The sequence below is a fragment of the Thermobia domestica genome, chromosome 10, assembly GCF_964235325.1.
Source record: "Thermobia domestica chromosome 10, izTheDome1.hap1.1, whole genome shotgun sequence".
Classification (NCBI taxonomy): domain Eukaryota; kingdom Metazoa; phylum Arthropoda; class Insecta; order Zygentoma; family Lepismatidae; genus Thermobia; species Thermobia domestica.
This window is the reverse complement of record NC_137463.1, coordinates 161528951-161555794: the sequence shown is the minus strand read 5'-3', so window position 1 is coordinate 161555794 and position 26844 is coordinate 161528951. Positions and strand designations below refer to the sequence as shown.

General features: G+C 34.8%; 1 protein-coding gene and 1 long non-coding RNA gene across 2 annotated transcripts in view; both read left to right on the top strand.

The window, feature by feature from the left end:
* Positions 1 to 339: 339 nt before the first annotated feature.
* On the top strand, positions 340 to 11720 carry LOC145662100 (uncharacterized). The gene is made up of 2 exons (XR_014126980.1): positions 340 to 456; positions 11377 to 11720. It is a non-coding gene; the product is annotated as an uncharacterized LOC145662100 (long non-coding RNA).
* Positions 11721 to 22870: 11150 nt separating this feature from the next.
* Positions 22871 to 26844, top strand: part of LOC145662099 (uncharacterized) — a 37166-nt gene continuing 33192 nt past the window's right edge. Inside the window, exon 1 of the mRNA XM_081727435.1 lies at positions 22871 to 22972. Coding sequence (XP_081583561.1) covers positions 22928 to 22972 — 45 coding nt within the window. The 5' untranslated portion in view covers positions 22871 to 22927. The remainder of the gene's footprint in view (positions 22973 to 26844) is intronic.

The following is a 26844-nucleotide window of genomic DNA, read 5'->3' as shown; positions in this document are numbered from 1 at the left end:
GAAACTCGCTTTCATAACGTTTCATATGCAGTACATTGTTTGTTGATAATCGTGCTCTGAATCATAGTTTCAAGGCAATTAAGAATAAGTTCCATCCTTGATATTAGTTCATACAGCATTTAAAAACATGATCGGAAAAGTTTTATGCAGCTGCATCAATGATTTATTTCCATATGTTGAGATGCTTTTGATAATGTCATCTTATTCATTCTTCCAGCTGCATGTACACCAGTTGCATTTCTTTGAAAGCGTTTGAACAGTACGTTATATATTTATTTAATATATTACATATTTGTTTGTTTTACATATTTGTTAAACACGTGTATCTTTAAAACTTACAAGTGATATTGTGTACAGTGTGAAGTATATAAGTGCTAGTTCAGGCAGCAGAGATATTAATCTACGTGCAGAATGAGACCAAGACTCCTCCTTACTCTGGCAATCGCACTGGCCTGCGTAAGTTTCTTATTTCCTTATTTCTTAACATAACTAAAACTGTAAATAAATATGACTTCGAAATCTGTTATCAGGTTATAATATCTCAATTTTTTGCGAATACATAAATAATATTCATTTATGTGGTGATATGAGATACAATTTTATCTGTAGCAAGCGAAATTTCAATGGGTATGTTTTCTTATATATTAGTATTTCCTGATTTTTTGGAAAAGAAAACATCTAAGCAATGGTTTTATATTTGCATAGCTCGTTTTCTTAAATGTTAAAATTTAAAATCGCATCCTAACATGAAACTAATTTCTTTCTAATGCACTATATTTAAGAGCGCCTATAATCATCACATGTTGCTTAAAGTCCGTATTACTTCACATCTAGGTTTATATACTTAATTAAGTTTATAAACATATTGTTACTGGATGATAATTTACCTTTCATTATACTTGCAATAAAGATTTGCATATAGACTTCGCTGTACACTTTGATAAAAATTGGAGTACGCTTGGAGGTACACATTGGTAAAACATGCTCAGTATCTCACATCATTAATGTCCTGTATTTTCAGCGTGTATTTTGCGTGTTCACTATCATTTATATATCTCGAACCCACCACGTAATATGCCTTATAATGAATTAGTCAGTAACATAGTACTCATACAATTAAAAGTGATATGCACCTCATTCAATGTATATTTTTTTATGTTTCACAATTGTATGTTTCACAATTTTTTTTTACAGAGATGTTACGCGTAATAATTCAATAAATAAGGTTGTTGATATTCCAAATGTGTTCCATTTTATTAGAACTAACGTTTGAAAAGCATCTTACTGCCCTTATTATCAGAGTTGCACTAATTTAGAAAACATTTGTATAACACATTTTGTTTTCGTTATGTTGTTATACCGTAATCTTATTTTTCAATCTACGAGAACAAATATTGAAAAAAAAAGTCTAGTTTAATTTTAAATCCATAATTTTGTCCACATTTTTTGTGGTTATTGTAAACAATGTTACAAATTTTATTTATTTTCAAACTTTCTTCTCCATTCATAGTGCTATTCCTTAGTTCGATTATTTAATGTAAATATAAATTAATAATCTGATAATATGACAACTCATTTATCCTTTTAAAAATCCGTAAGTGGTAGTATAACCTTGGAGCGAGTTTTTTCAGACAATTTTTTTCAGAAACGACTCAGGCACACTGTTCCTATTTCATGAATAAATACTTTATTAAGAACCTGTCAATATGGCGTAACACGCTTGTCTTTTAAAACTCCACAAGACGTAGTTTATTTTTTGGGGGCAGGTGTTTTGCAAGACGATTTTCTCAAAAATGATTCAGGCAATTTTGTTTATATTTCATAAAGCCTACAATATTATTAGAATTTAACGAAAGCGAAATGTCCAAAGACGGGACATATATCAATCGATATAGTTTTTTTTTAAATACGCAAAATAATATGAATGAGTCGAAAACTTATTCGTAGTTTCCGAAAAATGGAGAAACACTAATTAATTTCTAAATCTGAAAAAATATGATGTATAAGAACTATTCCACTTATTGAAGTGCAACTGATACTGAATTATCATTAAGCTCTTCATTATAATCTCACTAATCTCTTCATTATGATACTAGGAAGATGACAACATAGACAGTATGGTTAATGAAATACAGCCTAACATTATCATAAAATCTGAAATTTCAATTTCCAATCTACTAAAATACTGTCCAAATATAAAACATATACAGTCGATAGATCACACGGTGTGAACAAGATAACATAAAATGAAAAAATGAAATGAAATCTTTAAATTTTACGTCCCGCGGTTATGCCGCCTAGGCTAAAGGAAACGGTGTTGATGAGAATGGAGCAAAGTAGAAAGTGGAGGAAACGGAAAAACTCCGAGGAAACTCACGCACACTGCGTTTGTCCACTATAAAAGTAAATTGACGCCTGCTGGGATCGAACCAAGAACCCCCTGCACAAGAGGTGAACGCTCTGCTACTGAGCCAGCGCAGCTTCCACGAGATAACATATATGAGGGTAAATTCTAATGTGTAGTTTTCGAGGAAAGAGCAAAAGTGACTTTTGTGGCACTAAAAAATACGACTGATTATGTATTGTTATATATTCCTATTTATGCACTGTATATGTAAAAAAGTACAATGTTAACTAACAAATGCTTGTCTTTGCCTATGACACACATACTTTTATGCACATACTACTTGTAAATCTTTCACTAATAACTTGACAACATAGCATAACTCATTTTATGGTGAAAAATCGATAAGGAATAATTTACAATTGACAGTAAGTTTTTCGCGGATGATTTTCTCAAAACGAATCAGGCGATTGTCTTCATATATGTATGGAGCTTATTATCAAAACATCTCTTGTCCACCCATCAAAAATAATGGCAAATCAAAAAGCTAATAAGTTTTTCTAAAAGGTTATTAAATATTGTAAGATTTGGTGTAGAAATTCTTTAAACCGTTATTGCCTTATTTTATAAACAAATTCCATTATTCAAGACACAAATAATGAATAATAAAGATATTTAATTTGGACGAAGGACGTTTTGAAACTAAAAAAATGGACAAGAGACGTTTTGAAAGCAAATCTATCGGACAAGAGACAATTTGATGCAAAATAATGAAAATCTGGAATTATTTTCTTCTACTTGATACCATTTATATCAATGAAAATGAATTGTGATACTCCACAAACGTCTGACAAATCACTTTTTTAAGTGCCTTCAAACTTCAAGCATCTATTTTACTAAGAAATAAGTCGAACAATATGGCTGATGTGACCTCAAGAATGTAATCAAAATAAAATATAAGGTTATTGCACAAATGTTTTGTCAATTATCTCGGTTGAGCCAGTGGTCCCAACCAACTAGTTTGTGGACTTAAATATCCATTAAATGTTCTAGAAAGCAATAATTAATGCACTTTTGTGTCAAGTAATTGCTGAGGAAAATCCTTGGACAGTTCGAAATAAAACACCAGGAATCGTGTTCAAATGGGAATGGACATAGAATGTTTTGCTTCGAAACTTTATTGCTGCAAAGTGTCCACCATTTTGTAGATGACAAGAGACGCTTTGAATGCAAGTGCATATTTCAAATCCAATTTTCTCTGCGCTGTGGGACATTTTGACCAGAAATAAAAGTGCAACGATGTGGACAAGAGACGTTTTGATAATAAGCTCCACATATCACAGATAAATAAACATTTTATTAATAACCCTATAAAGATGCATATATCGCTTATCATGAAAATGTTCACAAAGGGTAGTTTACTTTCGGAGATTCGTTTAGACAATTTCTTCAAATATGACTCGTGCAATTTTGTTGATAGTTTAAGGACAAACATTTCATTAATAATTCTAATAAATGGCATAAATAATATATCGAAAAAATCGAGAAATAGCTTAATTTTGGGCTGAATTTTCTTCGGACGAAGCTTTCCGAGAACGTTTTATATTTTTGTTTCTGTTTCATAAAGAAATGTCACAGTGATAACTGTAGCATAACTTGATTTAGTTTAAGAAATTGCAGCGAGAAAGTTTAGTGCGGAAGCCTGTATCTTTTACTTCCTAATTTTCCTGCTTTTTAATCCATTTGTTTACTGATCGTTTTACAAGCCGATGTTTGTAGGTTATTAAAATGTTCTTTTATCCAAACGCACTAGATAAAGTTCCTGAAATTCTAACTATAAATTTTAGCTCCTTCGAAGCTAAGCGGTTAGCGTGCTTGCCTTTGGCGTGGAAGACCTGGGTTCAATTCCCGGCGGAAGCTCATGTGGTTTGAATTCCACGTTAATCAGTAGGTCCACGTTTCATATAGCTTAGCTGCTGAAGAGACGGCAAAATCAACTCAACTCTAACCATAAACTTGTGTAAATTAACACTCATTGTATAATAGTACCATTATGTCATGACTTTTTTTTAAATAAATAGGCTGTAATGTTTGAGTTAACTCACTTTTTACACTCTGAGTTTCAGCTGGGCTAAAATTAGTCCAAAAATGACCGTTTACAACACTGGTCTGTACAATGGGAAGTAGAGAGTGGACACAAAAGACATGAACAATTTATCATGGGATATAAACTACATGAACTCACACTAGGAATCGAACCAAGTCTCTTGGACAGAATTAAACTAGACGAACTAATAGAAGGAATAAACGAGAAACTTAGTGTTAATAAAGGGATACGTACGGACAATGTAGAATATAGGAGTGGAGTTAACGGATTCGAAGATGTTACACTCGTCAAGTACTTGTAGACAGTCTGAGGACATTTATACTGCCATAAATATGTATGGTGTAACCTTCAGACGAAGTCACGATAATGAATAAATATGCCGACAAGCTCTAAATGAGTGAACCTCGACCTTAGTGAACTCGTTATATGAATATTTATTATTATGTATTGTACATAGTTCCAGTTTCGGTTCTGGGAGATAACTGGTTGTATGCTTACTAACCGTAAGATGTAAAACTAAATTTTGTAAAAATGAAATGAAATCTTTGAGTTTTATGTCCCACGGTCATGTTGGTTAGGCTAAAGGAGACGGTGATGATGAGTAATGAAATGGTAGAATGAAGAAAGTAGGAGGAAACGGGAGAACCCCGAGGAAATCCACGCACAATGTGTCTGTCGAGCACAAAGTTCACTTGGCGGGGGCTGGGATCGAACCCTAAACCCCAAGCACCAAAGGTGAACTCTCTATCACTGAGCCACCGCGGCCCCTACTAAATTTTGTAGTCACATAACTTCAAAAAAAAAAAAGTGTAACAGCTTTTTTCAGGCCAGCCATCCTGAGAGGTTTTCCCTGGATTTCCCTCATTCACACCAGGTAAATGGCGGGATGGTATCTAATATACAGATCCCAGGCCGCTTCCTTCCTTTCCTTTCATCGGATAGTATGCTCGCGGAGGGACGTAATTCCTCATGTACGTGACGGGTTAAATGACCTCTTAGATACCGACAGCCCAGAAATCTAATTCCTAATTCCTAATTATATAACTTCAAAGATATAACACACAAACCAATGTTTTTAAATAGCACATATGTTGCTATTCAAGTCTGTATTGTCGTAAGTTTATTACTATTTTTTTCGTAATATGACATTTCAGTTAATTTAGTACTTTAATTAATTTACTATTAGATGCATGAAAATACGATACATTCGAAGCTCAACAACTGCGGTTCCTTTGGAAACTGTCCAAGTTAGAGGGTTGTCCAAGGTCAACGAGTAGTGATTTGTATCATAGCCATATTACATAATAACGATGCTACATTTGCTACATTGTTGTGTGCATTAACATACCATATTGTGTGCGGAATAGTATTTACACAACATATTGCCCGTATGTTGTTGAATACTTTTACAGTATCTTCATGTAGAAACCTCCCCGATAAACACCACTTTAGAGAAGACACTTAGGTGTCAGATGCTTGCAGGTGAGGATTGCCTGTTGTAGTGAAATTTAGAGCTATGTCGGTGGTAGTGCACTACCAGAAGGGCCATCCCTACTGAATTGGTCTAAATGGAGTAGGCAGACGAAGAGTGTTCTGGTAGAAGGGAGTAGTTCCTCAGTACTCAGGTTCCCGGAAATCATAGTGATTGCTGATTGGTACGGCAACTTAGACGTAGTCCCAGATATGGTCAGAATGTCTTTAACGGATGGAATACTCCGGAGTGGAAGGCAACGCCAAACAAACACTCCATTTTTAACTTGGTTTGCTGACATTTTAAAAAAGAACATATGTACAACAGTCTTTCGCAGTTAAAATACAGTTCCGAAGGTAAAATATCCTTCCATTCGGATCTCCAGAAAGTGTATGTCTTGGGAAGGATTATTGGTCGAGAAAGTAACAATGTGGATTAGATTGATAAAGAAGGACAAGCAAGAGCAAAAGGTTTAGGATAGGGGTGAAACGTACGTACTATGTTACAGAGGGGAAAAATTATAAAATCTTAAAGAAGAGATGAAACAAAATAATCTAGATTTGATAGAAGTTTGTGAATAGATGGAAATGTAATGGGGTGTTGAACAGCGAAGGATGTAGAATATTTACTTAGTCAAGAAAAAATGCAGTCATAATGGTGTAGAAATAATTCTTGGAGGAACAGAAGGCAGTAAAAGAATTGGTTAATGATAGAGTTATGATGTTAAGGGAAAACAAAGGATCTAGTGGTGATACAGACATACGCACTGACAACTTCGGATACAACTGAAGAAGTAGAGGAAAATTGTGAGAAAACAGAAGAAATTATACACAGGGAGAAGAGGGATGCATGCGTAATTGAAAAGGGAGAACTTAGTGCAGCTGTGGGAGAAAAACAGGAATGTAGTGTCCTAGGTAAATATGGTATATTAATGTGGACAAAATGAACTAGTAATTGGGAACACATGATTCAACCACCACAAGATAAGAAGAAAAGCTGGAAATCCTCAATTGACGGCCGAAGGTACCAGATAGACTATGTTATGACTCAGGACAAGTATCGGAATAGCTTGAAGAACGTGAAGATCCTTCCCGGGGCAGACATTTTCTCTGATCATGATCTTCTGATGGCCGAAGTGTCGTTCAACTGAAAAATGTAGGTAGAATAAAAGTAAGCAACAAGCTGTTGAATATTGAAAAGTTGAAAAACGGGGAGGAAGTAAGATATCTTTTAGTTGAAAAGTTCGAAGAAAAGTACTCAAACGAGGAAAGTGAAGGTGCTGGTAGTAACAGAAGTCGGAAGCATATTAAAGTTTGCATAAAGCAGACTGTAGAAGAAGTAGTAGGTTATTACGAACACAAAACAGCTAAGAAACCATGGGTACGGAACAGATGTTGCAGAAAATAAGGAAAAGGAAAACATGGAAACAGGTTAATAAAGAAGAGGGCACAAAGATGCACAGAAAGTAAAAGTAAACTGTTACGAAGGGAAATAGACAGTGCAAGGGAAGAATTTTACGAAAGAAAATGCGAGGACAATGAAAAATTAGAAAGAGTTGGAAAATACGAGGAAATGTACAAGGAGGTGAAATCTATGGAACTTCGGTGAAAATGAGGGGGTTTACGATGGCAGTGGAAAATAAGAATGGGAAGGTAGTCAGCGGGAGAAATGAAGTCTTAGAAAGATGGGAAATATGTTGGGATGGTATTAGTATTCTTCAGGATGAGTTTGTGAAAACTATATATGATATTAGGAATGGAAAGGTAACCGGAATATATATCAATCGAATTCATTAAGAATATGGGATACATAGACAAGAAAGCATTGTTCCGACCCTGAATGAAATATATGAAACAAGACAGTGGCCAAAAGACTTGACGATGGTTATAAAACCAATGGGTTAGAAATCGAACCCAGAAAGATGTGAGAATTATAGAACTATTGATCTCATATCGCATGCAGCAAAAACTTTGCTTCGAATACTGGATAAAAAGTTGTATGGAACAACAAATAAAACAGTTGAGAAGGAACAATTCAGGTTCAGGAGAGGTAAGGGCACAAGAGATGCAATTGGATTATTAAGGGTGATCATTGAGAGGAAGCGAAACAAGTGTATGTGGTATTTATTGATCTAGAAAAGGATTTTGAGCACGTGAAGTGGAAATTACTGTTGGGAGATTTTTAAAAAAAGCTGGGTTGGAATGGAAAGATCGAAGACTCCAGTTGTGGCGGAATCTGAAAAGAAATCAATAAGATGTTAGAAAACTTGAAGAAGGTCTGTGAAGAATATGGGATGAAAATAAATGTTAGAAAGACAAAAGCCATGGCAATTGAAACGAAGCGGTCGGTGTCAAATATACAAATAAGTGAGGAGAAATACAACAGGTGACTAGTTTTTGATACCTGGGTAGTATTATTGGTAATGATATGAAGTGTGAACGTGAAATAAAAGCAAGGATAGAAATGGCAAAAGAAGCCTTAAGGAGGAAGAAAAGTTTGTTCTCTGGGACCTTGAATAAAAAGTTGAGAAAAAGACTCGTAAAATGCTTCGCGTAGAGTATTGTACTGTGTGAGTCAGAAACATGGACGTTAGTCAAAAATGATGTAAAATGACTGGAAGCTTTCGAAACGTGGCTTTGGAGAAAAATAGAGGGAATTAGTTGGGACGAGCGAAAAATGGTAGAGAGGGTGTAGAGATGGTGACTGAAAAAGAACAGTTTTAATTATTATTGAGAAAAGGAAGAGCAACTGGTTGAACAATGGCTAAGAGGAAAGTGTAACATGAAGGATGTGCTAGGGGGTATAGTGGTAGGAAGGAGAGGGAATGGGTGAAGGAGGCTATGTTTGATGAACAACATCAAAACAAAAAAATCGCACTGGTATGTGAAGACAAAGAGGTTATTGGAAGATCGTGGGGCATAGAAGCCTCTGAGTTGCAGCAAGTAACATGTCAGCACAATACACTGATGATGATAATGATAATGTAGAAACATATCATCTTGAATTGAATTGTGCAATACAATACAGAATCATACTGTACAATGCAGTTTATAATGTACGTACGTACCGTAACAGTTCATTAAATACTTAACACTTGAACAGTAATATATACAGTAATTAACACACACACACACACACACACGAATTCAAAATTCAGAAGTAAAAATTCTCTCTACACTATATGGCTGTTTTTCAGCATTACCGAGGGCTTGCTTCCCTTCTGCAACTTGTCTTTCATCCAGACGTATTAAATCAGTTTTCTCATACCAAACATAGCTGACAACTCTGCCGATACTCCTGCAGCTGTTCTCGGAATTTCATCACTGTTTTCACATAAAAAATAGATAATTTGTTCTGCTTCCTCACCCAATACCTTTTCTCGGGATTCCAGCAATCAAATCTTAACTTGCTGTCAACGTTGATTATTTCTCCTCTACCTTTGTAGTATCTCTTTTAGGTGTCCAACTTTGTTTCAGAATTTATGAGTCCAAGATACAAGATAAAAGAGTGTCCAGGTTACAAGGGTTCCACTAACTAGGAATCAATAGAGGTTTTCCTTGTTCCGAAAAATAAGTTCAAGGTACAGGGTGGCTCACGAAATGATCCACCATTTTTTAAAAATAGTTTTAGGGGAACAAGAAATCGGAATGTATACTTTTACAGCAGTAGCAGTATAGTTTGGAGAAACAGCTGAAGAAGAAATTGACACCTTACTCACCCTGCCGCCGCTAAAGGGCTAGTTTCCAAGATGGCTGACAAGAGCAGACTGACTACAGATCAGCGCTCAACAATCGTGCTTTTGTTCCATGAATCAAAAAGTGTTATTGTTGCTCAAAGACGGTTTCGAGAGAGGTTTAATACCCGATGGGCTCCCTCCAACAAAACCATCCACAGACTGTATGAAAACTTTCAGAGGGAAGGAACAATATTGGAGCCGAAGCGTCCTCGACAAAAGCCTGTGTGTTCGCCTCAGAATATTGAAGCTGTTAGAGTTGCAATGCAGAGGAGTCTCGGGAAGTCGACAAGAAAGGCAGCAGTGCAACTTGGCATATCAAGACGTTCGGTTCAACGAATTCTGAAGAGTGACCTCCTTTTTTATCCATACAAGATGACCGTTGTGCAACGGCTCACAAATGATCAGAAGCAGCAGATTAGTGTTCGCGCAATGGGCAGATGGTAAGCAACGAAACCTTCATAACGTTTGGTTTTCTGACGAGGCTCATTTCCATTTGGACGGAGTGGTCAACAAACAAACTGTGCCTTTTGGGGCCAATGAAAATCCACGGTTGATTCATGAAAAACAACACCACGCTCCCAGGATTACAGTGTGGATTGCAATTTCCAGCATGGACTGATTGGGCCATACTTCTTCTAAGAAATAGTAAACAGTGAGCGGTACTTGACTATGCTCCGGAATAACTTTGTCCCGCAGTTGCTTGCTACTGCTTTGCCCATCAACACACAGTGGTTCCTGCAAGATGGAGCCAAACCAAACAACCCAACCAAACAAATGTTGTCTTGAATTTCTTATACGGAATTTTTCACATGCGCGTTATTTCTGATCGGTTTCCAGACCGGTTTCATGCTGGACAATCTTGGCCACCTCATAGTCCTGATTTTAATTCATGCGATTACTTTCTATGGAGATATTTGAAGGAAAAGATTTTTCCGAAACATCCCCAGAATTTGGTAGAGCTCAGATGACTTCTTGTTCAGGCTTGCAGTGAAATTGATGAAAACATGTGTCGTCGAGTAGTGAATAGCCTCAGTGTTCGATTAAATGCAGTTCAGATCAACAATGGCGGCCACATTGAACATCATTTGAATTAGAACACTTCTCCACAGTATACTCTTTCTTGTGACGTGCATTTCTTTCTGTTCGGATTGTGAATAAAGTTTTTATTTAAAAAGAAAATGGTGGATCTGTAGAAGGCTCTCCAAGATGAAGGGGTTTCACTGTACAAATATTCTAAATATATCACCACCATATCACAAAATATAGTTAGAAATGTCACTGGAAGGAAGATATACTAGTAAGAACGTCAAAAGCCTAATTTCTCCATCTATTGCTGTCCGCATAACGGGGAAAGAGTGAGGAAATTGAGCTGAGGGGTTCAATTCTTTGAAATAGGACGACAATAAAAAAAATTGCTTAGTTACATACAATAGTATTTAATATATTTATGTGAAATACTATAAAATATTGTACTATATATAACAACTAAAGTTAATAAAATTTATTCAATGTGCGTAAATAATTATTGTTTTGCATGCAGTTTTATATGCAAGCGTGCATCATCGTCTGTGTATTTGTGACTGAGCTTGTGTGGCGGTCTTTCCCTCCTCTACTTGGAAACAATCCTGCGGGCGTCCCTGCCACTTTAAATATCTCTAAGTTTCTAAAATGGGCATGATTGGAATTATTTATATAACACGTAAAATTTTTATTTGCAGATCCAGGTTTCCTTAGCTAGGCAACCTTTATCTCGACAGGAAGAAAGTACTGATGATCCTAGTAACAACTCAGAAAATGAAGATGAAAACGCAGAGGATAGTGTAACAGAATCCACTTCTGCAACTACGACTCCTCAACCACCTCAACGACCTCCAAGACCACCACGGCCACCAGGACCACCAAAACCACCAGGACCACCAGGATCACTTGGAGTACTCGTACCTCCTGCATTCGGTAGACGTCCTGGACGTTAATCATAGAAATGTACCAAAAGTTTCTTATTATCGATAAATGATATTCTCCAAGGTAATAAGAATATTGAATAAACATGTATGAATATGCATCGTGTATTTAATCTTCAAAAATAAAGTTCCTATAGCTGATAAATATAGTAGTTCTTATTGGATAACTTGAATCTTATCTTGGTGTATTTTTACACCAGTGGAGTAACTAAGAACGTGTGGAATTCTGGCAAAAATTCCCAATACACTACAATTCCAATCATCCGACCTTCCATTTAATTGGAACTGGTCAGCAGAAAAGAATTCGTAAGAAGATTAAACATTGAGCGTACATGAGTAAGCAGCGTTCGGGCTTCATTGTTGACTAGATTCTAGTATTAGAGACCTGCACGGGTCGACTCTGTTATTTCTCTGGGCCGGCCCAGGCTTGGGAGGGCCGACACTGATTTCTCTTCAGGTCGGGCCGGGCTGGGACCGACTAATTGCAATTCTTTAATAATTATTGACTTTCGTTAAACGATAATTAGAATTAAGGCAAACGTTGAAGATGTGTGCCCGTGAAAAATTTTACAAAATGAAACTTTTGAAATTTACGGGCCCAGGCCGGGCTTGGGCCAAGAATTTTAAAAAACTTGTCTGGTCGGGCCGGGCTCGGGCCGCAAAACTTCAAAACTTCTCGAGGCCGGGCTGGGCCGGGCCTAATTACAATCGGCCTGGATTGGGCTCGGGCTGAAAAATTCGGCCCGTGCAGGTCTCTATATTAAAGTGAGTCACTACACTGCAGTAAGCAGCCTGTACCAGCTCAGTTCGTTGACTTCAATACCAAGTTGTATTGCCAATGAGTTGACGTTTTGTTTGTTCTCTGTTCCTGTGACAATGTTCGGTTTACAGTAGATTACGTATTTTTTATATGTAAACTACCGCCTAGTAAAAATTTTATTTACTTATTCTATTCTGTGGTTGATTATGATGGCTTCAAAGCGGAGAAAAAATGTCTGTTTCTGAGGAAGAAAACTGAAAGCTTTGACGAGATTGGACAAAGGTGAAACGTTATTAAAAGTGCCACAGGATTATAACGTAGAAAAAAGGTAGGAGACGAAAACAAACCGAGGAGATAGAGAAGTGGTGTTTCCAGCGAAGAACAAAGAGAAACAATGAGAAAATATGAGACCGAAAAAGATAGCAACGCTTTTTTCCTTTGGAGTTGAGTTGATTTTGAATTTAACGTCCCTTTCAGCAGTGCGGCTATATAAGCCGTGGATCTACTGATTAACATGGAATCCGAACCACATGAGCTCCCGCCGGGAACCGAACTCGGGTATCCCACGCCAATTTGTTTCTTTGATGTACTAAACACAGACATAAAGGTGTCCCAATATTTGGATCAATCGTACTGGAAAAAGCCTTCAAATTACGAAGAAAATTTAATAAGGATGACTCTAACATTACAGCTAGTGTTGCATGGCTCAATAGGTGAAATGAAATATGTGGTGGTATACGGAAGGACGCTGATTTCTCTGTAAATTTGGAGGACCCATTCAGATGCAGAAGGGATATATGAGGTTTTTAAGACAAATTGCATCAAATTATGCCAAATATTGTCTATTCATAGGGGCGCGGTGGCTCAGTGGTAGAGCGTTCACCTCCGGTGCTTGGGTTCCCTGGTTCGTTCCCAGCTCGTACCGTGTGGACTTTGTGGTGGACAAACACCGTATGCGTGGGTTTTCACGGGGTTCTCCCGTTTCCTCCCACTCTCTTCATTCCACCATTTCACTCATCTCTCATCATCACCACCTCCTTTAGCCTACCCGGCATACTGTGGGACGTAAAACTTAAAGATTTTATTTCATTTTTTGTATATTCATAATTACAATTAATTGAAATCAGTGTTATCTATCTCATCATCACTGTAAACCGTTAGAAATTATTGTTGAACATAATTGACGTTGTCCTTGATCAGGAATTTTACCATGTTACTTTCGTTAAAATGCATGAGGATAGAGAATTCTAAATTTATGGCAAAACTCAAATATCCCAGGAGACCTTTAATTAAGGATATGAAACTCAGTGCACATACAGTATTTCTAATATAAAATTAGTAGATATGTATTGTAGCGTTTTAAATTTCCGCTTGTAAGGAGGGGAAGGGACAGTTCCTACGAAGATTTTCTTCACATTCGAATAAAATGCCGTTTCATCATCATGGTAAAACTTCTTAACTCTTTGAAATGATTTCTAGAATATAATTAGCTTTTATCATGTTAGTTTCATTATAATGTGTATCGAGGGGGATAGTGGGGTCAAAATTTATATCAACAAATTTAATATCGCTAATGTTAGGACGATGAAGTTTTGTACATAAACTTCTACTTAAAAATAAGTGGACATATCCTAGAATGTTTTTGAAAATTCCATCTTTAAGACGGAAAGGGGTCAATTTATATAATTATTTTCTCAATATATAAAACTGACATCGACGTGGCCAGTCTCTTTACGGGAAAACAGCGAAATCGTTTGAAATGACTTTTGAACATAGGACTTGGGTCAAGCTTAATTTCCATCAGCTCACTTTAATTGAAATAAGCATTCTAAGGGAAGAAAGATGGTTTGAACAAACCTTCCAATTATTTCTCAAATAAACCTCTTCTTCCTGTTAAAAGAACGGATATTTCTGCTTTAATAAATGTGGAAATTTTCAGCATTTTCTTCAAGCAGTCAGACGAAGATTAAAATACAAATATGAAGTGTGGACTTGATATGTAGACTATACTATTCATCGTAGTTGTATTTACTTTACCGGTCTTAAATGGTATACGTATAGAGTAACTTGGATAAGGATGCCCCACTTTTTCATTATTACCCATTTTCCACTTTTGCAATTGAGGCGAGGTTGTTGAATTTATGATCAATTAGAAGACTGATGTCTTGTTTGTAATATCTCGAAAGAGAATTTTATTTCAGTAAAATTAAGAACTTAAAATAAACCTTTTACAAAAATCTTCAAATGGGGCATCTTCGGCATGCATGTGGAGGAAAGATGCCCCAGTTTCACAGTTTTTAATAATATGTTCATAAACATCATAGAAACAGACAACTATGCTTTTGCACCACTGATATTTTAACTTTAATTTCTACTAATTTTCAACCAAATGACAAGTATTCGCCATGTATATTATCTAAATCCGTTCCTAAACAATGGATAAAAATAAAAGAGAAAAAAGAATTGTGGACCTTGCGTATTATTATCATTTGTTTATTTTTTTTTTTCAAACTTGATTCTAGCGACATGAATAATATATTATTAATGCAGTGACATACAGTGAACCTACAGTTTAAATCCCAACTACCGTAATTGTTCCAATTTTTCAAGGGGTTCACACCGATAATCGAACCCGTGCACCAAATGTTGGGAGTAGCTCGGGTTAAAAGTGTTTAAAGAATAATAAGATACTAGTTGTAAAAAAATAAAAAGTCGTTGTTAGGTGAATGTTTTGGTTGGTGCTTTTTAAACAAGGATCTTGTCGTAGAGGTTTGTAGATGATTGAGTTGTAAGGAGGTTACTTATATAAAAAAGAGTATTGAGTAAAGTATTGGTCAGACAGCAAGAATATCAAACTGTAGCACAATTTGTGATGGCTTTAAAGAAGCAAGCAAGTTACTGTGATTTTAATTCCTGTTTAAATCATTCTTTAAGGGATCAATTTGTTTTTGGTATGAAAAGCAACATTGCCAGACGACAGATATTAACATCAAGCACACTAAGATTTCAACAGATTTATTGATATTGCTACGGCTGTGGAAAGAACAGAAGAACAAATGGCCTTGTTTAATAGTGTATCTGATCAAGCACAACATCGAGTTAATCTAGTGCAATCTCACTGGTCTAAGGGTCAAAGAAATTCCAAGGAAGATTGGGATGTATAACAAATAGTAGTAGTTTACTTGAAAGTCCAAGACGTACTTCTACTTATTCTTCGTCTTCGGACTCAGGTAGCAAAAATGATGGTAGAAGGAATTATTGCAAGACTTGTTTACGTTCTCATTCTAAAGGAGAGTGTCCAGCTTACGGAAAGAGATGTTTTAAGTGCACAGGTCTTCATCATTTTGCTACTGCGTGTGTGGTACAAACTTTGGAGGGTGAAATTAATGAACTTCACTTAAAGGAATATGATACCGAGAAAGTACCGGAGATTGGGAAACAGAATTTGTATGATGAGAAAACACCTAGAATATTAGATCAAGATAATGTACAAGATTTATATCAAGCTTTACATTAGAAACACTACATTATCAATCTTCAAATGATGTTCCACAGGAAAGGCCATCAACGAAGAGATTGGATAATCACAATGACGTATACAAAAGGAAACTTAGCCGAGCAACAGATCTATTGAGTAATCACAGTAAGGATAAGACAGTTAAATGTAAAGATACGGCTGAAAGGAAAGAGAGATTGCCTAAATACAAAGATAAGGTGAAATATAAAGTAGATATGTTAAAAGCAAGTACTAGTAGATACAGCTCACTAATAGATTCGGAAGAAGAGGTCCTTCTTGGTTCCGATAGCTTAGAAGAAGAACAGTGCAAGGACAGAAGACAGGGAGAAGCGTGTCAGAAAAAATATAAAAAAGTCGTCTTTAAAGAATCAAGAGATTATGATTGTGGAAAGACAGATTTTAAACTTGAGAGAAGAGGTTTTTCAATTTGATCTTAATTAATTAGGATGTTGGCAGAAAATGGTTCAAGCATGGTGGAATAAAGTTACCTAGATAGAACAGAGACTAAAAAGAGTAAATACAAGGCCAAGGTCAAAGAAAGGGACAAAGGTCGAATAAAGTTAAAGTAAAAAATGTATAAGTTCTGTTTGTTTTTAAGAATATCCGGGAGGATTGTTGGGAGTAGCTCAGGATAAAAGTGTTTAAAGAATAATAAGATACAAGTCGTAAAAAAAAAATCGTTGTTAGGTGAATGTTTTGGTTGGTGTTTTTTAAACAAGGATCTTGTCGTAGAGGTTTGTAGATGATTGAGTTGTAAGGAGGTTACTTATATAAAAAAGAGTATTGAGTAAAGTATTGGTCAAATATTATGTTATGTGGAATTAATATGTATAAATAGTGTCGTAATAAAAGTTATTATGGAAGTAAAGTTTTAGACAGGTTGTAAACAGTTACTAGTACAGGTTTAACACCAAAGAGACACGTACTAGCTACTAGACCAGAGGGGTGGACGGCTTTCTTTTAATATGTAAACACCTGCTCCCTGAAAAAGTAATACCTCCCCTTATAACAACTTGCTAGCTACAACATTGTTACACTTATGATAATATCTTATTTATTAGTGGAAATGCTCTTCATTTTGCAAATGAAGGGATATTTGATTCACTAAGAAATTTACCTTTCAAAAATAATTCAAGCAGATAAATGACGTTGTGACAAATCAAGTGTCGCAAGACCTCTTCCCCAAGGATATTCTTTTAGTATTTTGAACAACCCTCGTACATATTCAGCTCGCACAAATGGCTTAAAACTCAATCCATGCACATTGTTGTGATTCAGCTTGCTAGCAAACTAATGTCATATATATATTTCCGGTTTACTTCTGAATGAACAATTAATTACAGGTTATTACAGAACAATTAGTGTTTCATACTCAAACCAAACATTGTTTAATACATTCAAAGGAACATACAAATCCTTCCAACACGTCAAAAACTGGTTGTCCCGAACAGAAATCTTAAATCTTTAATGTTATAAAGTGGGGAATCTTTGCTTCGATTTCACTGGGCAACTTTCCCAATTTTGAAGCAAAGTCGCCCCAGTCGGTCACGGTGACATACTCATGGACGCAGAAACACAACAAAGCACATTAGCATTTGTAAAACACTGAAGTTCTTAAGCAATAATGTTTTATTCATGTACTTCTATTTAACTACTACTGCGTTTCACTCTAAAATTATAGACACTGAAATAAGAGTAACAGCTTTGTGAATAGACCTGAACAAAAGCAGATTCTTTCTCCGATGCAGCTTCCACATATATTTACTCAAGACTGTATACCCTTTCACACACATGGCAAGTCCTATGACCACAAGTCACAGGCCTTGAGTAATTCGAGCAGGGGCGTTTTCACTCAGTGGGGCATCTTTACCCAAGATACTATATTGAATTCTACGTTATTGCTACAAATTAAATTCAGATTAGTTCAAGTATAAGTGAATTATTATTATTATTATTATTATTATTATTATTATTATTATTATTATTATTATTATTATTAAGTTACTTGTATAATGCGTGTCCTTGCGACTAAATGGTGCCCTTATGGCAGAAGTGGGAACTTCGGATTAGTTTCTCGGTAGGAGTAAATTTGATGCGGATTTCATGTTAAACTATGGGTCCAGGACTTATAAAGCCTCAGTGCTGGAAAGAGTCGTTGAACTACCAGATAGTAATGTATTAGATTGAGGTAATAAAACATGAGGTGCTATTATTAGTCCATAAATAATGCCTGGTTATTGAATCACCCACAGAAAATTCAGTTCACGCACATTTCAATGTAAAATAGAAAGAAAACATGTCTCTGGGATTTCTTTTCGAATATGGTATTCAGTAAGACAATTGACTCATTCAGAGTACTATGGAAACAAGTAATATTACCTAAGTTGTGAGACAAATAGACATACCGCTTATAAAGAACACTTAATTACCCAGAAAACATTTACACCTTTTTTTCACCTTATAAGAGTTATTTACAATATCTGAACATGGAACTTTGAATCTTATAACCCTGAAAAGAGATTCAAGTAGTGAACTTAAAGGTGAAATATGACCAAGAAAGTGAGTTTTGTTTCACAGTTGAAACTAAGGTAGACTTTCAAACTATGTAAATTCAATACTCAAAGGTGAATTGCAATATCTATAATTACCGGTTTCAACCTCCAATTATCTGCGTTGGTTGCCATGGTAGTTGTTCAGTAATAAGCTGATAAAAGGGGATAAATTTTGAAAAGTTTTAAAATTTCCTAATTTACATAATATGATAAACCAGTTGAGAATATTCCAAAGAACATTGCTAGAATGAACTTAAGAAGAACTAATTTTTCTTATTAACTTCTACAGACTTTATACCAATTATTCTATGTACTTTATACTCATTAAACAATTCTTGAAATATATCTATTTATTTATAATTTTCTTGAGTACTAAATTTTTCCACATGTTTTGTTTAAGAGGTCTGTTAAAACGTTCTACGATATATTGTTTTACGAAGATACATACTCAAAGTGAAGGGATCAAAATTGAAAAATTCGCAAAAATATCATCTCTCCATGAATTACGGCTCCCGAGATATGGCTCCTTAAATGATCTGAACATCGATATTCTAAATTATTAAGCTCATTGATAAACAATTTACCTCATTTTTGTCTCTTCCTTTTCACTTGGAAACTCCTAAAACTAAACTTCCTTTTGTAAATAGTTCGTGACTTTCAGTTACCAACGTCCAACAATAATCCGCTAGCATTGTTGTACTCCAACGTCCCTAATAGCAGCATTCAATTGCTTTGATGTTCTAGTGAAATCTTTCGCCATGTTCTTCACTTAAATCACCTAAATTAGAAGGAAAGTTGTCTAAATGTGAATACTGAAAATGAATCTTAAGACTAATTTTGCACCTTATGTTTTAAACTTATTAGACACAGTGTACCTGTAATTTTCGTGTTTGTTGTTTCCGAGGAAATTATGACACACTTCCCTGAATGCTTTCCATGCTTCCCTTTCAACACTTGTCATACAATGTTAAAGTCTGAAATCTTAACTCATAACTGCCCGAATTAATCTTTTCCTGATTTTATAATATTTTCAGTTACGTTTGTTCCATATGATCGTAGTAAATGTGAAAATAACGAAATTTTTTTTGTTATTGTTATAATGTGTTCACTGTGGGTCGTGTCACAAAATTCCACACACAAAACCTCCCAGGAAGAAAAGTTATCCCTATTTGCGAGTCCATATGGATACGCTATGAAGTTATGGGTTAAACAAATTTCTGATCTGAAGCCCAACAAATAATGCTTCTTTATTGCTTAAAATTGCATAGTCATTGGAAATTTTATAAACATTTTTTATTTATTTTTCTTTTGTAATATTACAACAATACTTTTTAGTAAATGTAATTACAAGTACTCAAAATTCTAAGCTCTGTTGCAAACTTTAACGTTTTATCCTATCTCCAAAACATTAAAGACAGCAAATTGCTGTTATCAGCATTGTGGTCTTTCCATCTATTGTAAACCATCTCTGCAATTGATTGAAGTTCTAATCTAAACCTACTTCTTCGAAATGAAAACTTTTGAAAAAGGTCAGATTTTCGATTATTGGTAATTTCACTCGTATTCATGCGAAACCCGTCATATCATGATCTTAGTATTAGACACTGAAGTTTTTTGGATGCATATTCCCCGACTGTTTCACTTGCCTTATTTACTACTGTAGAGTTCACAACAATTTGGATGTTTTATGATACTGTAGCGCCTTCAGTTTGCAACACTGAATAATAATTGCAACGTTGTGTGTTTTTATTTAACATGTCATTTGAAATAAGTAATAACTTGACGTAGCTATTTAAAATATATATATATATATATATATATATATATATATATATATATATATATATATATATATATATATATATATATATATATATATATATATAGATATAGATATATATATATATATATAAAACTTTATGTTGCGTTGGAAACACTGTTATCTTTCTGGTATCAGAGAGTATGCCAAACAATGTTTTCATTCTTTATTTGATGGTATTCTTCTATTCATAAAATTCTAGACTGTCTTACAGAAACTAAAAACCTATATCTTTATGGCCTTTGGATCTATCCTTACAAGCAAATTTATATCCCTTCCATTTTACCAGAGAATAACATGCATATGCAAAAGACCATCTGTCAAGTAAATGCATAGTTGATATATAAATACAATCATAACAAATGACAAAAAGAAGTAGATAGATAGATAATAGTCAAAATCTGGGATACTGGATGATACGAGTTTGTATAGGAGAGGATTACTTAAGAAAGTAAGATGCACAGATTTCCGAAGTCATACTTTTGTGATTTGGTGGTAAGCGTATCTGACCTTTCTGGAGATGTTCGTTATCGAATCCTGTCTACCAAAAGTTATTCTCGGTGGGAGAGCACAAAATATTAATTCCACAATCATTCACTTCCACTAATTACCCGTCTCCTTTAGCTTAAAGGCTATAATCACGGGAAGTTAAAATTAAAAATCATTTTTTAATTTTGTCTAAGATATATTAGTGAACAGAAAGCAATATGGAAATATGTTGATCGAAGAAATTATTCATTCAGTATTTCGAAAAGTTAGTCAGTATTTAATAATACAGGAAAATAAATGGTCACTAAAATACAGGATGGACACAAAGTTCCGTCATCCCCTTAAAGTGCTAAATATTCAATCTGAGCAAATTTTAATTATAACTATAGATGTACCTAGTATATACATCTGTATATGCAACATGTAAATCTCATATACAGATAACATATAGCTGAAGTATGTAACATACGTATAGGTATGTAATATGTGGAATTCTGTTAAAGCCAGACATTATTATTATTATTATTATTATTATTATTATTATTATTATTATTATTATTATTACAGGGCGCAAAATTTCAAAGTCAGACACACTCGCCAATCTATGGTCGCCAGTATCTCTCACGTAGAGCCTACAAGTTATGAGAGGTCCCTTCCCCCACGGCCTTTGGTTTGACAAAGAAAGATCACATCAAGGCATAAAATTTCAAAACCAGACAGCTAGATTCAGGATAATTTTGAATTGGATAATTCATATAAATATTGAATAATATGTTACCTTAAGACAAGGTCGTTTTTTCACTGCATAAATCTGGTTGCAAGTATTTTAAAAGCACTTTTTAATTCTTCCACACCAAATTAATGGATTTTCAAAATTTCACTTTCCATGTCCGTTGTGAAGACTTCATATTCAGTGTTTTCTCCCATTCAGTGACAACAATTATTTTCTTGCGAATCAGAAACTGCGCAGTCCTGTGAGTTTAGCCAGAAGCATTCCTACTGAACACTGGTCGGCAGCTCCAAATTTCTAGTAGCCAATGGCGACTTGGCGATCGGAAATTTTGCGCCCTGATTATTATATCTCACAAGTCTTGTAATATTTCCACAAAAGTAGCAGACGCGTGTATCCACTGTGATTGACTGTAAGTTCAAGACCAAACTAGCCAAGAGGTAGTGTGGCTCTATAAGCGGACTATTTAATACGGAGGACCACGGTGGCTGAATGGTAAAGCGTTCACCTCGGTTGCATGGGATCCCGGGTTCGATTCCGGCCCCCTCCAAGTGAGCTTTGTGGTGGACAAACACCGTGTGCTTGTGTTTTCTCGGGGTTCTCCCGTTTCATCCCACTTTCTTCATTCCACCATTTTCATTCATTTCGCATTATCACCGTCTTCTTTAGCGTAGCCGACGTAACCGTGGGACGTAAAACTCAAATATTTCATTTTATATTTCATTTATTTAACACGGTGGATGCTTGCAATGTGCTACGTAATACTATCACCAAAAATCGTTCTGTGTGTATATATGATTGGAACAAACGTTAAAAATGATGATAATTTTATTAGATAAAATTTGCTTAGATGAAGCCTTCCGGAAACGCCTCTTATAATTTTGTTCATTTCATAAATAAGTTTATTTAATAACCAGAATATGCATTATTTAGTATAAGAAATGGGAGCAAAAAAGTTTAGTATCATTGCCTATACCTTTTATTTTGCTTTTAAGATGTGTATGATACTTTCAAGAAATAAGAAGTATCAGTAAAGAAGTAATCAATATATTAATGTCAAGGACTTGTTTCAGTATAGTTATTGTACGATTGCAATTTATGTGATATATACACATAAAATTACGATCAACATAACTTATGATGCGACATTCTTTGTTGTGAGCAGATCCACCAGATGAATAATACGACGAAACAGATAGATCAACACCTGCTCTGACTAATGTGAACAAAAGATGCCAGTTTGTTGATTCATTGAAAAAGAAGTTAAGTCTTCTCTTTGACTCCTCTTGAACCTATTATGAACACGCAATGGAACTGTAGAATATCTGGTTCAAGTATGGTTCATTTGTTGTAAAGAAAGCTATAAATAATGCTAGAAAAATTTTAAGATTAATAGATACGATTGAAGAAAGTAGTATTATAGACCATAGTGCAAACAAAAATGAGACCAAGATTTGTACTTTTCTTATGTGCATCTTTGACAGCAGTAAGTTCATTTTAAATTTAATTTACTAGAATTGTTATGTAATAGTAGACATTTGATTGATAATAGATGATTTAACGCTTTAAATATTTTTAATTTGGTTCATTGAGTCACAACGGAATACATTCTTTCCCCACTGTGTATTTTTGATATTTCACATAATATCGCTTCACCTCTTTCTAAACTGAAGTTTGAATTATACCCGTATGTTTTAATGAGTAAAGTGCGTATTCAAAGAAATAATTAACCCATACTTATAGTGAGAAAATGAATGGTTTCTATTAAAACATAATGCAGAACTCATACTTCTTAGAGCCTATTTTTGTGATGTGGTGACTAGGGTACACCCTTTTTGTTCAGAAGCTTCCAGGTTCGACACTGGGTGGGGCTCTTGAAAACTTTGAACGTATTACAGTGGTTCGAATTCTACCTTAAACTGTAAATCCACGTCTCATATAGTCTCGGTGCTAAAAATGACGCTACATCCCAATGCCACTAAGCAACAATCACACTATTTAGACAATGAAAACATGTGTCATACTGGAAAGTATAACCACAGCAACGATCTACATACATAGGCATATATATTGATTTTCACCTAAACATTGATCTGATACAGTTGTAGAAAATCACCTTATACTCCACATAATAAAAATTATTTCTCGTTGATTCAAATCCCACTGTAAACAATAAGTTCGTCTCATATAACCATCCTTCTCATAAAAAGGGACATTAAACTCTAACTAATTCATCACTTAATTACTATTCAGCATTGTCACCCAACAGTTTCATAGTTGTATTCGTGCTGCTACTACAACTGCAATAATAATAATAATAATGTTAATATCACTGCGCTGAGGAAATTACAAAACAATTGAGAATTGACAAATTCAGAAGTATAAGATATAAAAATATAATATCAAGTAATTCAATATAATATCAAGTAATCAAGTATAATATCAACTAAAATAATTTCACGTTTCACGGTTAACCTTCAAACATTATCCGGTTTTTAACTATACGATCAACAAATAAACGGTTTTGATCATATTTATCAGTGAGCGCAAAATGTTGAACGAAAGTGTTCAAACCAAGATTTTTAAACAGTAATCAATAAATGTTAAACAAAACTTAAAACTGAATGCAGCAAAGATTTGAAAATCATCAGCCAATCAGATTGCATGAAAGATAGTGATCAGCCAATCAAATTGCATCAACAATAACTTTGCTAGTGATTAATGAATCAAATTACGTCACCTTGTGATTAAATTTCAAAGTGTTGTAGCATGTATTGCCTTTCGTCTATAAGTCATAAGATTCAATAAGGTTACCTATCAGATTTCTGAACACTTAAGGTAAAATCAACCACCACCAATGATCTTAGACTATGAGCTATGACTAAAGTTCATAGTATTGTTTCAAATTTCGCGCCTCATACAAAAATTTTGTTTATCACAATTCCCAAATTTAAAGAATGGTCCTACGTACCTCTCTCCATATACCTAAGTCTTAGAATTAATCATATAATTACATGTTGTAGTTAGGTCTCAATTAGGTCAATTGTTATCTTAGCAGAACCAACTGTTGTCTAGAAACGTGTTATTTGATAACTTCCACGAATTTTGAAAAGGAAATGAATCCCTGTACACTACCTCATCAAGGACAATCACATGGTACATCGTGTTGCTTACGTTTATATTTGGCCCATAGGCGGGAATAATCAAAACCAATGACGTAATTTCATTTTGACAATTCTCAAATTATCATACAAAGTTTAAATGTTCCAGTGTCCTGGACTCCTAATCCCATCATAGGTCAATAACAGATCACGTGACCATACTCATAGTTGACAATGATTTACAAAAAGAATGAGATACCACCCAATTTTAAGAACAATTACCAATTATTAATTTAGCAATAAGAAATGTATCCCTCCCAAAATTTAAGATTGGTACCCAAATACACCTGTGTCTTATGAAAAAGTAATAAATCCTGTACTCATTCAATAATAAAGCCGTATCAAAAAAGATAAAATAGAACAATAACCTTTAAAATTTAAATATTTGGCTATAAGAGGGACACCAACATTTACAATGGGTCCTAATAAACGTTTACCGAATTTTATTATTTGATAATTCCCAAATTTAAAAGGGAACATAAACATATAAAGGTAATAAACCTCTTTACATACCCATATAACGTGCTAAATTCTTATCAAAGGGAATAAATTCAGTCAATAATTTCCGAAATTTGATTTTTGGTAGTTCTTTATCCATGAAAGGGAACGAGGAGGACCACTCAAATTTATAGTGGTGCATATTGAGGTTCTGTACTATGATACCAAGTGCTTATATTGAACAATTTCTAAAATTGAGTGGATGAACCAAGGTACCCCTCCCAAATTTTAAAGGGGTGCATCAATGTACCCATGTCTTATGGTAGGAAACTGACCCCTATATATGACCATATCACTATATAAGGTAGTGAAACCTCATTAAATGGGGATAAATTGGGCCAAAAACCAAACACGTGGTACAACATATTGCTTACGTTTATATTTTGGCAATTTTTACCCATGAAAGGGAACAAGGTGGACCACTCAAATTTATCGTGATACATACTAAGGTCCTGTGCTATAATACCGAATGCTTAAATTGGTAAACTTCCAAATTTAAAGGGGTGGGTCTATATACCCCTCCCAAAAATTTAAAGGTGTGCACCAATGTACCTATGTCTTGTGATAGAAAATGAACCCCTATACATAACCATATAACCATATAGGGTAATAGGACCTCATCAAAGAAGATAAAATGGGCCAAAAACAAAATACGTGGTACAACGTATTGCTTACCTTTATATTTTGGTAAATTTGCATCCCTAAAAGGGAACGAGGTGGACCACCCAAATTTATCATGATACATATTAAGGTCCTATACTATTATACCAAATGTTTAAATTGGGCAATTTCCAAAATTGAAGGGGTGGGCCAAGGTACCCCTCCCAAAAATTTAAAAGGATGCATCAACATACCCATGTCTTATGAAATGGGAATGGACGCCTATATACGCCCATATAACCATATAGGGTAATAAGACCTCATCAAAGGGGATAAATTAGGTCAAAAAACCCAGAAATTTGACTTTTTGGCAATTTTTTTTACCCATGAAAGGAAACGAGGTGATCCACCCAAATTTATAGTTTTCTATATTAGGGTCCTGTACTATTATACCAAATGTTTAAATTGGGCAATTTCCAAAATTTAAGGGGTGGACCAATGTACCCCTCCCAAAAATTTAAATAGGTGCATAAATGTAACTATGTCTAATGATAGGAAATGGACCCCTATATATGGCCACATAACCATATAATGTAATAGGACCTCATTAAATGGGGATAAATTAGGTCAAAACCAAACACGTGGTACAACATATTGCTTACGCTTATATTTTGGCAATTTTTTACCCATGAAAGGGAACAAGGTGGACCACTCAAATTTATAGTGATCTATATTATGGTCCTATACGATTATACCAAGTGTTTAAATTGGGCAATTTCCAAAATTTAAGGGGTGGGCCAAGGTACCCCTCCCAAAATTTTAAAGGGGTGCATCAACATACCCATGTCCTATAAAAGGGAATGAACCCATGTACACGTCCATATAACCATATAGGGTAATAGGACCTCATCAAAGGGGATAAATTAGGTCAAAACCCCCCGAAATTTGACTTTTTGGTAATTTTTTACCCATAAAAGGGAACGAAATAGTCCCCAATACTGATAGAGGTACATACTATTGTCCTGAGCTACCATACCCAATTTTTAAATTTGGCAACTTCCAAAATTTAAGGGGGGTCCTATGTACCCCTGCCAAAATT